This window comes from Macaca mulatta, chromosome 17 (assembly GCF_049350105.2).
Source record: "Macaca mulatta isolate MMU2019108-1 chromosome 17, T2T-MMU8v2.0, whole genome shotgun sequence".
NCBI lineage: Eukaryota > Metazoa > Chordata > Mammalia > Primates > Cercopithecidae > Macaca > Macaca mulatta.
In genome coordinates this window covers 27,684,802-27,698,096 of record NC_133422.1, presented here as the reverse complement: position 1 = coordinate 27,698,096, position 13,295 = coordinate 27,684,802, and the positions used below count along the sequence as shown (strand labels likewise).

General features: G+C 46.8%; 2 protein-coding genes across 8 annotated transcripts in view; both read left to right on the top strand.

Annotated features, from left to right (window-relative positions):
* The window catches only part of RCBTB2 (RCC1 and BTB domain containing protein 2), a 44,814-nt gene that overhangs the window by 24,277 nt on the left and 7,242 nt on the right, over nt 1–13,295 (top strand). For all 7 annotated transcript variants that reach the window (XM_015121061.3, XM_015121059.3, XM_015121064.3 and 4 more), the window contains 4 exons: nt 6,274–6,464; nt 7,316–7,442; nt 9,424–9,563; nt 13,022–13,152. In XM_015121061.3, coding sequence (XP_014976547.2) covers nt 6,274–6,464; nt 7,316–7,442; nt 9,424–9,563; nt 13,022–13,152 — 589 coding nt within the window. The remainder of the gene's footprint in view (nt 1–6,273; nt 6,465–7,315; nt 7,443–9,423; nt 9,564–13,021; nt 13,153–13,295) is intronic.
* LOC106994260 (uncharacterized) lies at nt 967–3,305 on the top strand. Its single transcript, XM_077974363.1, is given in 2 exon segments — nt 967–3,108; nt 3,110–3,305. Coding segments are annotated over 2 exon segments (690 nt in total). The 5' UTR covers nt 967–2,469; the 3' UTR covers nt 3,161–3,305.

Sequence of the window (13,295 nt, the reverse complement as noted above, 5' to 3'; positions counted from 1 at the left end):
CCCAAGCTCAGGCGATCCTCCCACCTCAGCCTCTGGAGTAGCTGGGACTACAGGAGTGTGCCACTATGCCTAGCTAATTTTTTTGTGTGTTTTTTTGTAGGGCCAGGGTTTTGCCACGTTACCCAGGCTGGTAGCTCCTGGGCTTAAGCAATCCTCTTGCCTTGGCCTCCCAAAGTGCTGGGATTACAGGTGTGAGCCACCGGCCCATTACTTTTTATGGTGCTCCCACACTTACCCAAAACTTTAGCACATCTGTCCCTGGTCTCACAGAGTCTGCCATCATTGCCCACCAGTGACTTGCTGCATTGCACTGCTGGTCCCTGATCCGGAATGATCGCCCAAGGCCTCTGACTCACGTTCTCACTGGGGCAGAGGGATTGTGGGGTATCCAGGTAGGAGAAAAAGCAGCAGAGAAGCAGGTAATGGGAATGGAAGCTGTGTGAGTGCCAAGTTGCTTAACTGGATGTTGGGAGTTATCTATTGCATTTCTGTCTTTCTTAAACTGCAGTTATTTTTGAATTATAATTTGGCTATAAAAATCATGGATGGGCCTAGGCGCTCACGCCTGTAATCCCAGCACTTTGGGAGGCTGAGGTGGGCGGATCACCTGAGGTCAGGAGTTTAAGACCAGCCCGGCCAACATGGTAAAACCCTGTCTGTACTAAAAATGCAAAAATTCGTTGGGCGTGGTGATGCATACCTGTAATCCCAGCTGCTTGGGAGTCTGAGGCACGAGAATCCCTTGCCCGTGGAAAGCGGAGGTTGCAGTGAGATCATGACACTGCACTCTAGCCTGGGCAGTAGAGTGGGACTCTGTCTCAAAAAAAAAAAAGGATGGATGAATGTTTTAAACGAGATGTTCCTGATTTTCTCAGTTTTCTGTACTTGCATTTCAGGTGGTGATTTCTGAACTTGCACAATTTCAACCAGGCACTCAATCACAGGCGTATTGCAAGGGAGGGGTTTATAGGTCTGTGCTGGGACTTGTTCTGCACTTCTCCACCCTTTCCAGGAATGGAAAGTCAAGTATATGTCGTAACTTATCCCTCAGGAACCCGGGAGCCTTACTTCTGACTCTTCGGGGGCCCATTACAGGAAAGCCTGACTAATTAGGAACTGGATTGAGTATGGGGTGGGGTGGGGTTCAGTGCTTAGTTATCTGTTCCCAGAAGTGGGAAGGAGAAACCTGTCTACATTGTTTTCTTTGCTGGAACAACCATCCAAGGGAAATCTTTTAAAATCTTTCCCAGAAAAAGATTTTATTTATGATGGAGAATACTGATATTTGTCAGCCATTTATGTTTACATAAATATAAATTCAATGATTAAAATGATTGTCTTCTCCTAATCCAGTCATTCCCAATCTTTCTGAAGTTTCAGTACCTTGGCCACAGATTGACCAACGTTTGTATCTTTGTTCTTAACGTTTCCTAACAGCATATTTTAAACTAAACTGATGTAAAGCTATCTTTTCCTTGAATTTCTGAGAATTCTTCGACTTCTGAGGTAGTCGGTGTAATACTGGGGCTCTTACAAAACCAGGATTGGGAATCCCTGCTGTGGATCTGTCATCTTTGCTGTTTCTTCTCCGATATTCTTGTCCCTCACAGATGACCTTTCACCCCTCCTCGAGGTTTTCCGGTTTCTATTCTTTCTCTCTGCTTTTTCATTTCTAGTACTTCATATCCAGTAAGCTCAGTGCTTGTAGTGGATCATTCCCTTGAGGTGACACAAAACCTGTTTATTATCAACATGTAGTGAATTTTTTTCCCATTAAGATTGGCTACGAAATAAAGTGTGAAACATGCCAGGCATCCTGACAGTAAAGGTGAGCTCAGTTGCTAGTCATTGTCTGTTGCACGTCTGACTGGAAAATTGGAACGTCAGCATGTGCTGCTTGGTATGAGTCCAGTTTAAAAACCGATGATGACTTAGGCAATGGCAGGGTTCCTTAGCAGTTGCTTGGATCACAAGCCTAGACCTGAAGATACCCTCTAAACTTTCTCCACTCTCATTCCTGTAGTAGCTACTGCAGCCAACCAAATCCACGTCCCACCCCTGACTTCCCACGTGGAGCCGGGTGTGCCGGGTATACGTCACAAGGCCATGCCCAGGGTCGGGCGGCATCATGTGGCCTTCCCCGACCCACCCTTTGGCTCTGTCTGTCCCAGCCCTTCTCTAGAAAGTAGTGTCCCACTTCAGGTCACCAGCTGCTCTAGGGGCAGAGGCTACGCCCTTCCATGGACGCTAGTAACCAATAACGTATCTCAGAAGGGAACATAGGAACCGCATTATTTGGCTTTTCTGATGTTGGGCAGATCAGTGAAGGATGCTGTTGTGCTCCAGTCACTGACATGTTTCATAGAACGTTACCCCAGAGTACACAGAAATGATTCCAAAACATGTAGAAGTCTTTGCCTAGTAAGTCACTGCAGAAGTGCTGAAATCTGAAGAAAGGAAGAGCAGCTCATGAATGCTTATCTCCACATTGTTCACTGGGCTGTCCTAACCTCCCCTGCTCCCAGAGAATACCAGATGGCTTTACAGTTGAGGTGGTTCAAACGCAGAAGGCCCTTTTTCCTTTCATTACTTGCTCAGTTATCTGAACATTGGCCCCCACACCTGCCACCTGGCCAGCGCGGCTTCTGCCTCCCTTGGCACTGCCAGGCGGGGCTTTTCTTAGACTCATCCTCTGGGCCACCTTCAACTCCTCTCCCTCCCTCTGCATTAACATCCAGGCCACCCTCATTAGTCCTTGGCAACCTAGCTTGGGTTGGCCTCCCCAGCCAGCCTTCCAGACTGTTCTTTCTCTCCCTTGCAGCCTGTCTTGCACACCACTGTGACCAGGTCCGTCTGTCTGAGAATACCATTTCCTCACATCATGGCCCTGTTTACAAAGCTGTTTCCCATTTGCCTATCACATCAGATCAAATCGGAACTCTTCGGCTCTGGATTGAAGCCGACGCCACTGTTCCTGGCAAGCCTTGTTGCCCTTCGATCCCGGCGTTGGCCTCCGTCCCTGTCAGGCCTCGTATGATGCTGCTCTCTGGCGTCCTGCCATCTCCAGCTCTGCCTGCACGTTGCTCCTGCATTTCTCTCCACCTCATAAGACTCTTATTCCACAGCTCTGGCCAGGCCAAAGCATACATGGCCCAGTTAGCTCCCTTTTACTTGAAATATTCCCTGAGGAGCCCCTAGGTATTTTTCTTTACTCACCAGAGACTTGTAGTCAGGGCCACACTGATATCATTTGGGAATTATTTGCAAAGTCACAGCTCTGGACTTCTCTCTCCAGCTACATCATGAGTTTCTCAGCTAAATCACAGGCCCACAGTTCCTGCTGCAGCTGGTAAACACTTTCAGTCACGGAAGGAAGCCTTTTTCGGTTCTCAGCTCTGCCAAGGAACTTATTTCATGTACACGAAACCACCAACTGTGAGAGGATGGCTGCCTGTATCCTGTTCCCCCTCATCTTTTTTTTTCTTTAAAAAGATGGTAAAGCTGATTATAAGAATTTAAGTAACATGGCCCTAGAACTACACTCTGACTCTGAGCCCTGTGTCCTGCCCACAGCACCAGGCCACGAAGACGTACCACGTCGCTACCCTCACATTTGCTTGTAACTTAGGAGGCTTGCTAATAAAATCGATGGTAACAGTGGATGTACTTCTCTTTTAATACATTTATTCTATTTCCTTCTCCCATTTTCTTTATTTGTTGAAAAGAATGTGCTGATTGAGAAGCCAAATATTATTAACCATTTTCCCCATCTGTCACGGTTCTTTTGCACAGCACTGGATTAGGCCGGGAAATCAGGAAATATCAGGAAAAAGATTCTTCTAGGGAAACTCTTACTAATCTGAATTGATCACTAGAGATACATGGTCTCTACCTAAAGGACGCTTTGTCACTTAAAATGCCGAGTACTTGTCATAATGTAAAGAAACCTCCATTGTCATGCAACCATTTGCACCCAGACATTGTGCCTGGTTGCACTTAACATTTTATCGTTTGATTCTTACACCAGCCCTCCAATGTGATGAAACCAAGGCTCCTAGGTGCTAAGTGACATTCCCCTAGTCATGCAGCCTAGTGGTAAAGCGGAGATTCAAATCTAGTTTTTGTTTTCCTTTGAGCTGGAGCTGCAATTAAAAAAAAAAAAAAAGAAAAAACAAACCTAGGTTTGTTTGACTCTAAATCCTGAGCTCTCTACTATGGGCCATCGTAGCCTCTTTTCCTGTAGTATTTGTGTGTGGTTTTCAAGGGCTAAGAACGATCCTCTAATAAGTCAGTGAAATTGCCACCCGTGAGAACAGCATGTCTCAGCCTCTGAGGCGAGCAGGCACAAGCTCCAGGTTCTGTGATGACACTTCCCTCCTGGTTTGGGGGCAGCTGCCTAAAGGAGGCAGCGTGGGATCATCCTCACCCTTCAGGTGCCAGTCCGTGTCAGTGGGGCCATACACAACTCTCCTTTGTGTTGTTGAGTCTTCCTCAGTCAGCAAAGTGACCCACAGATCATATTCAGTAAGACACCATGCTATGTGCTTAGAGAGAATTAAGCCAGTGATTAGGCCTGCCAGAAACTGGCCATCGCGCTGAACAGGTGAAACGGATGCATAAAGAGTAACAGGGCCAGGCTGGAGTGGTGTGGACAGGAAGTGCTGCAGGAGCTCAGGTGAGAGGGAGACCTCAAACTTGGGGCGTTTGAACTGGGCCTTAGAAGATAGGTAGGATTTGTAAGGCAGAGAGAAAGAACATTCCTGAACAACCATGGATGAAGCCATTGAAGGGCAGTGAGAAAGCCCATTTGTTGAAGCAGGGTGTGTGCACAAAAGTGACTTGAGAGCTGGCTGTTCAGAAGTGACACCAAATCATGGATGGGGTTATGTCTTGTGTCAGGATTTTATCTGAGGGAAGCCGCTGCCCGTGTGAAAGTTCTGATGAGAACGGTGTTCCAGGAGGATGGTTAACCTGCCAGCACTGTGTGAGTTGGGGCAGAAGGGAGAGTCTAAGGCAAGGGAGACCTGGGAGGCTGTTACAGGGCCCAGATGCAGGGTGTGCCTGACCCCCCAGTGGTGGCTGAGGGGAGACATTGCAAAGCATCTTTCTTATTTAACTGGATATTCTAAAGAAAATGGTAAATACAGAGGGAGAAGTCAAAGTTGACCCTGAAGTTCTGAGCCTAAGTCTGAGGATGCTGGTACCATTGTCTGCTGTAGCAAAATCAAGATGGGGACTTCCCCTGGGTTAAAAGAGTTTACCCTTTTCCTTTAATCTGTATGGTGGCTTATTCTGATAGGAAAGAAATTACTTCCAGGGGAAACAATGTTTTTCCATTAAGAAGTGTTCCGAGGCCGGGTACAGTGGCTCACACCTGTAATCCCAGCCCTTTCGGAGGCCAAGGTGGGCGGATCACTTGGGCTCAGGAGTTCAAGACCAACCTGGGCAACATGGCAAAACCTGGTCTCTACAAAAATTAGTCAGGTGTGGTGACTTGCACCTGTAGTCCCAGCTGCTGCGGAGGCTGAGGTAGGAGGATCGCTTGAGCCTAGGAGGCAGAGATTGCGGTGAGCCAAGATCCCAGATTGTGCCACTGCACTCTAGCCTGGGTGACAGGACAAGACTCCTCTGTCTCCAAAAAAAAAAAAAAAATGTTCTGAGAACTACCTCCTCGTCAATCATGAACTTAGAGCAGTAGAGCGTATCACATGGTGATCCTAGAAAACTGCTCTCCTGGGTTCCAGGTCATACAGTCCAGTGTGGTAGAACTACTGCATTTACTCTGTGCAATAGGAGTTGGAATAGCGTGCTAGAAATCGGTGAAGTCTTCATTAAAATATTTATTTATTGGCCCTCAGTCCAGATGACCCAAATCTTTATTATTTTCTTCAGTAAGTAACGTTTTAGGGGAAAAAATTTAAACCACCCTTTTTTGGTGGGGGGACCACTACTCTCTTGGGTTATATTTGAATTTCAAAATAGGATGGTACATATTTTTATAGGCCTACTGGCTAGAAGTGGTACAAACAGATCTTCATGAGTTATAAGTGCCATTGAAGTGTGGCTTAAATGTGAATAACGGTTTGGTGCCTGATAATTTAGGAGATGAGGTGTATGAGTCATGTGGTAGTTTTTTGTTTTTGTTTTTTTTCTTTTCCTGACCCTTTTTGTAATTTTATGATGTCCCACATCAGTTAAACCTGAGTGGGGGAGGATACAACTTGTTTCTGCCTCTGGTCACTGTGCTTATGTGGTGTGTATTTGTGAATTTAGGATTATCGAGATTGCAGCCTGTCACTCCACACACACGTCTGCGGCCAAGACGCAGGGTGGGCACGTGTACATGTGGGGCCAGTGCCGGGGTCAGTCCGTGATCCTCCCGCACCTCACCCACTTCTCCTGCACCGACGACGTGTTTGCCTGCTTTGCCACTCCCGCCGTCTCGTGGCGCCTTCTCTCCGTGGGTGAGCTAGTCACTGTCCATTTGGCGGATGGCCCGAAAATCTGGGAAAGAACTCAGGGCTTTACTTCGATAATGAGGATTTTGTTAGGTGCACTCTCATAATTTATTTCTCTCTGATGGGCTTCTGCAAAAGGGAACTAATTTTATTTTCTTCAAAGCATCAGAAAACAACACTAGTACTAAACTAAAAGTAATTTTATTTGACTGCTTTTTTTTTTTCTTTAAGAGAGAAAGATGGGTCTTGCTCTGTTCAGGCTGGAGAGCATTGGTGCAATCATAGCTCACTGTACTCTTGAGCGCCTGGACTCAAGCAATCCTTTTGCCTTAGCCTGTTGAGTAGCTGGGAGTATGGGTACCCACTACCACGCCTGGCTAATTTAAAGAAACTTTCTGTGGAGGTGGGGTCTCGCTGTGTCACCCAGGCTGGTCTTAAACCGTGAGCCTCAAGCCATCTTTCTGTCTCCACCGCCACCAAAGTGTTGGGATCACAGGTGTGAGCCATTGTGCCCTGCCCTTATTTGACTGCTTTTTAATTTTACCGAGAAACTGTGTCTTTTACTTTTAGCTAGCATATTTGCTCAAATGTTTAAAATTTCATTCAAAATTAGTGATGTGGCTTGGGACTTTTTCTTATTATTTTGCCAGATTTATAAGCCGATGTGTGTGAGATTCTTATCCTTAATGATTACAGAGATGCATATCTGTCTTCAGGGGAAAAAACCGATTGCTCAGTTGCTTAGTTATTTTGAGGAATTTGTATTTTCATGAGCATCGGTAGAGCAGTGCCATACCGTGGCCTGCATGTTCATTATGTCTGTAGCTAACCTGGAAGCATTTGCATTATTCTCCTAGAACCCGATGACCACCTCACAGTGGCTGAGTCACTGAAGAGGGAATTTGACAACCCGGACACCGCAGACCTGAAGTTTCTGGTTGATGGAAAGTACATTTATGCACATAAAGTCCTTCTCAAGATTCGGTAAGGAATCATTTATTTTGAGAATTGAGAAAAATAATTCATTCAACAATTGTATTCTGAGTGTCCAACTCTATTAGGCACCTCAGTAAGAAAGAAAAAATGTAAGGCTGTTTTTGCTCTTACAAGCATACAGTGGAGCGGGGGGAACTATACGTGAAACAAGAAATAACACAGGTTGTGTGTGGTTCAGGGAATCAGGACCGTAGGCGCTCCTGAGGCCTGAAAAGTGGGGTGGTCACCTTGGCAGCAGGGAGCAGCCAGTGCACGCTGCAAATGTGTCCTGTGCTCTGAACACCGTATTGATACTTGGACGTCCATCAGTTACCTTCTCTGCCTGGGAATCAAGCTCAGCTCATAATAATCACTTTCTTTAATCACTTGTGGGGTACTTTTAGATGGTTTAAAAAAGAGAAGATCAAGGCCTTTCCAGACCAAAAAGGTCTGTAGTGAGGCTAGCACAGAGATTTTAAAAATCACATTTGTGAATGTTTGTGAGCAATGAGCTGTGTGCATTTCAAGTGTGCAGTTTGATGGGTGCTGACACATGTCCACGCCTGTGAAACTGCTGCCCCACATCCAGATAGAGAACATTCCCACCACCCTTCAGAGACCCCTCATGTCCTAGCCCTGGGTGACCGTGGCTCCTTCTGTCACTGTAGATGAGTTAGCATTTTCTGGAGTGTATTTAGATGGGATGATACAGGATGCATTCGTTTGTGCCTGGCTGCTTTCTCTTACATGATGATTTTGAAATTCTTTATGTTGTTGTGTAACAGATATTTAAATCCTACCGCAGTGAGTCACAAACTCAACACAGCATTTTAGTCTCAAGTTCCTCTTTAGTAAGATCAAGCTATGCAGCATTTGTTCACTCTCTCTGCATCACATCAACCTGCATGAAGGAAGAGGGGTGAATTAGTTTGCTGTTACAAAGTACTATAGGCTGGGTGGCTTAAGCAACATAAAGTTCTGGAGGCTGGAAGTCCCAGATCAAAAGTGTCAGCCGGATGGGTTTCTTCTGAGGCTGTGAGCGAGAATCTGTTCCTGCCTCTTTCCTGGCTGCTGGGGGTTTGCTGACAGTCTTTGGCCTTCCTTGGCATGTGGCTGCTTAACTCCAGTCAGCATGTGGCATTCTCCCTTTGTGCATGTCTGTGTCCAAATTTCCCCCCACCTTTTTTTTTTGTTAGATGGCAGAGTCTTGCTCTATTGCCCAGGCTGGAGTGCAATGGCGTGATCTCGGCTCACTGCAACCTCCGCCTCCCAGGTTCAAGTGATTCTCCTGCCTCAGCCTCCCGAGTAGCTGGCATTACAGACGCACGCCATCATGCCTGGCTAATGTTTGTATTTTTGGTAGAGTTGGGGCTTCACCATATTGGTCAGGCTGGTCTCAAATTCCTGACCTCGTGATCTACCCACTGGCCTTCCAAAGTGCTGGTATTACAGGCATGAGCCACCGCACCCAGCCCAGATTTCCCCTTTTTATAAGGATGCCAGTCACATTGGATTAGGGCCACCCTGGTGACCTTCTTATAACTTGGTTACCTCTTTAAAGGCTCTCTCTCCCAGTAAGGTCGCATTTTGAGGTATTGGCCATTAGGACTTCAACATAGGAATTTTTAGAGGACATCATTCAACCCATGATGGAGTGAGGAAACAGAATTACTTAGATTTTATAAAAATAAACCCACTGATTTCTCTAAATGCTGACAGTGGTTGTGGTGTGAGAGAGATGCCAGGGAGTCCGGCTCTGTCCCCATTAGCACAGCCATTGGGGCTGCTTCCCGGGCCACCCTTGGCAGCAGGTTTGCATGTACAGCCTTGCCGAATAAATGACTGTTTGAGAACCCAGGCCAGCAAAGAAAGTGAGGAGCCACAGCAGGGACGTGCCAGTGTGCACCTTCGAGAAAAGGACGTCCTCCTCACAGTGGCCGTCTGTCCTGGCCGGGAAGCTAGGACCTGACTTGCTGCTTTCTTCCTTCAGATGTGAGCATTTTCGTTCGTCGTTGGAAGATAACGAGGATGATATTGTAGAAATGAGTGAATTTTCATATCCTGTTTACCGGGCCTTCCTGGAATACCTGTACACAGACAGCATCAGCCTTTCTCCTGAGGAGGCAGTAGGTAATTGCCAAAGACTTCCGAAAACTTGGCAAAATGTTGAGGAACTGACAAGGTGGTTTCTATAGAACCTAAAAGAAAGTTGCTGCGAGGGTAATTACAGAAGTATTTCTTTTTGTGTGTGTTGAATCCAAACACATTTCCCTTGTTACTACTTATGCAAAGGTTGACTGGACAGATAAGAGAGAGAAGGATCAAATCATCACCACTGTGGAGCACTGCAGGCAGCAGCATGGAGGAAGGGACAGAGACCGAGGGCCACGCAGCAGATCCCAGTGTCTCCACCAGCAGGGCCCGGGAATTCCACTTATTTCAGACTGTGGGCCCGAGTCCATCAAGTCTGTGCCAAGCGGCTTAGGAGGCTGGGAAAGTGGGCATTTCCAGATGGCCGTAGCTCAGCTAAAAATTCTGTAGTTTCAGTAGAAAGGAAGAATGGATGTGAGAGAGAGTGAGTGTGGATGTGTGTGTGTGTGTGCGTGTGTGCGTGTGTGTGTGTGCGCGTGCGTGTGCATGTGTGCGTGTGTGTGCGCGCGCGTGTGCGTGTGTGTGTGCGTGCGCGCGTGTGTGGGTGTGCGCGTGTGTGTGCGCGCGCGTGTGTGCGTGTGCGCGTGTGTGTGCGCGCGTGTGTGCGCGCGTGTGTGTGTGCGCGCGTGTGTGCATGTGTGCGCGCGTGTGTGCGTGTGTGTGTGCGCGCGTGTGTGTGTGTGCGCGTGTGTGTGCGTGTGTGTGTGTGTGCGCGTGTGTGTGTGTGCGCGCGCGCGTGTGTGTGTGTGTGTGTTGGGGTAGGGGTTGAGAGAGAGGCAGCTCGCAGCTTCTGCCACAGGAGAGATGTGATCTGTGTTTCAAACATCAGTTCTTATATTGGTTCAGGTGAGAGATGATGGTCTCCTGGGTTGGGGTTGTATAGCAGTGGAAGTGTTGAAAGAGATCAGATGCTAGATAATATTTTTAAGAGGTTGCTGATGGGATTTGTTGATAGATGGGATGAGAGGTGTGAGTTGAGAGAGAAGGATGGCTGCACTGAGGTACTTGGCCTGGGTAGCTGCCTTAATAGAAGTCCTATTCACTGAGGTGAGGAAGATGGAGAACAACAGGCTTGCTCTGGACTTTGAAAGTCAAAGGAGTTTGAGCTTCCCGTTAGATACCCAAGTGGCAATTTTGTTTTTGAGACGGAGTTTCACTCTTGTTGCCCAGGCTAGAGTGCAATGGCACAATCTCGGCTCACCACAACCTTTGCCTCCCGGGTTCAAGTGATTCTCCTGCCTCAGCCTCCCGAGTAGCTGGGACTACAGGCACACACTACTGAACTAGGCTAATTTTGTATTTTTAGTAGAGATGGGGTTTCACCATGTTGGCCAGGCTGCTCTTGAACTCCTGACCTCAGGTGATCCACCTGTCTTGGCCTTCCAAAGTGCTGGGATTACAGGCGTGAGCCACTGCGCCTGGCCCCAAATGGCAATTTTTTATAGGCCCACCCCTAACATTTGCAGGGCTCTGGCCAAGACTCTGAATGGAGATCTATGCTCCATATGTCTAAAAATTTAAAGTTATATGTCAAGCTAATGAACTTCAGATAAAATATGTCCAATCCTCCCTCCTTGAAAAATGTAATTTCATTAAGAACTGAAAGGACAGGTTTCAGTTTTAGTTGGCATTTAGAGTTGCTGGACTCCTTGGAGTTCTGTGCCAGAACCCAATGGCACTGGCAGGACCGACCCCTCCTCCGGCAGAAGGGTGTGTGGGCACCCTAGCTTGCATTCCAAGCTCTATCCACCCCCAACCCAGGTTACCCTTTTGGGCCAGGGGGTCTGCACATTGGTGGTGGGGTCTAAGGGAGGAAATACCCACACATGTGGCCTCAGGGCCAATTATGCAGGCAGTCCCAGGTTCCCAGGTACCCAAAGTGTGGTCTAGAAGTGGACATGTGGCTCCTTGGCCACCCTGTGCTGAGGGTGTGCATGGAGGAGGTGTAGAGCCGAGACTTGGGGCAGAGTCCTCTCTTAGGGCAGTGCCGCTTACAGGTGCGAATCTGAAGCTTGGGGCCAAAAACAATGAAGCCATTCACAACTCTCAAGATTTCAGTGTCCTCTATAACTTTGATAATATTTGTTATAAAAAAGCAAGTTTCCAACCAAAGTCTACCACATGTACAAGATTTATTAGCAGACAGACACAAAAACAATTAATATTGTAAAATAGATGAAATCCCAGCTCTCTATACTTCATACACTCTATTAAGTACCTTGCATGAAAAGTTAGCTTGAGGTGGACATGACAGTATTCTAGTAGCCGGATTCAGCTAACCTTTTGATCCTGGCTACCACTCATTTCGCCAACGACAAACTCATTCTGACATTCTTTATGCTAATTACAAATCCTCTAATGAAGATTCAGAAAAACAAATAGGGTCTTTCAGATGCTAATTGCTTCAATTAGAGTACTTCCTATCATTCCTTGGGGTAGAATAAAATTAATTTACATATATCACCTCACCCAGTCTCTATTGAATTACTTGAAAAATAGGTGACAGGTAATATAACAGGACTCATCTGCATATGTAGATGATATTTAAAACCCTGGGGCTGGAGTTCTGGGAAGTAAGTGAGAGAAGTATCTGAAAATTTAACCCTGGGGCACTCAAACATTTGGAAGTCAGGAAAAATGATTCAGCCTAGAGAACTGAGGAGCAACTAATTAAAGAAAAATGCAAGCAAGTGACAAAGTGCCCTAAGGAGAGCATTATCAATCATGTCAAATGCTGTATAAGTGTCAAGTAAGAGGAAACCAGAGAATATGGCACCCTGGAATCCATTGTGACCGCCCCAGGTGTGATTGCAGTAGTGGTGGGGTTGGGATTCTGCTTGTAATGGCTTGAGGTCAGAATGGGAGGTGGGAAAATGGAGACAGCAGATACAGACAGCTCTGTCTAGGAGTTTTGCTGTAGGGAGGAGCAGTGGGATAGGGTAACAGGAGGCAGACACATATCTATGAAAAGGTCACCCCTCCCCTCTCTTCCCCTCTCTTCCCATCCCCTCCCCTCCCCTCCCTCTTCTTTTCTTCTCTTTTGTTTTCTTTCTTTTCATGGCGGGCACTCTTACAGCATGTGTGTGTGCTCCTGGGAATGGCCCAGGAGAAGCTGACATTGAGATTGCAGGGGAAGGGGTCATTCAAGGTGCACATGCTTTTTCTTTTTTTCCTGGGAAAAAATTATTAAAGCTATTTTCCCTGTGCTCCTGTTTTTCAACAGCTAATGATTTGTGTATCGTATTTGCTCAGCTTGGCTGCCATCCTGGGTAGAGCCCCACACTGAAGTGTTAGTGTCAGTCAGCATCAGTCTACGCAGCGCTTCACTGAGGATTATATCCAAAATACTGTCAGAATCATCTCTGAGTGGCTGAGTGAGTGAGTGTAAATCAGGATGCTTGAAATCACTCCCCCTAATAAACACCTCTTTCCAACAGGACTGCTAGACTTGGCTACATTTTATAGAGAAAATCGTCTGAAAAAGCTCTGCCAACAAACTATCAAGCAAGGCATCTGCGAGGAGAACGCCATCGCTCTGCTCTCGGCTGCAGTGAAGTATGAGGCCCAGGTAAGGAAAGCCTGCTTCCAGCAGCTGGCCTGGAGAAACGGAACCGAGGTGCCTGCCTCATACCTTAAACTAAAATAAAGTTTGGGTAGAGGAAAGATTGAATATTTTTTTTAAAAAGAAATAACAAGAGTACTAGACAACAT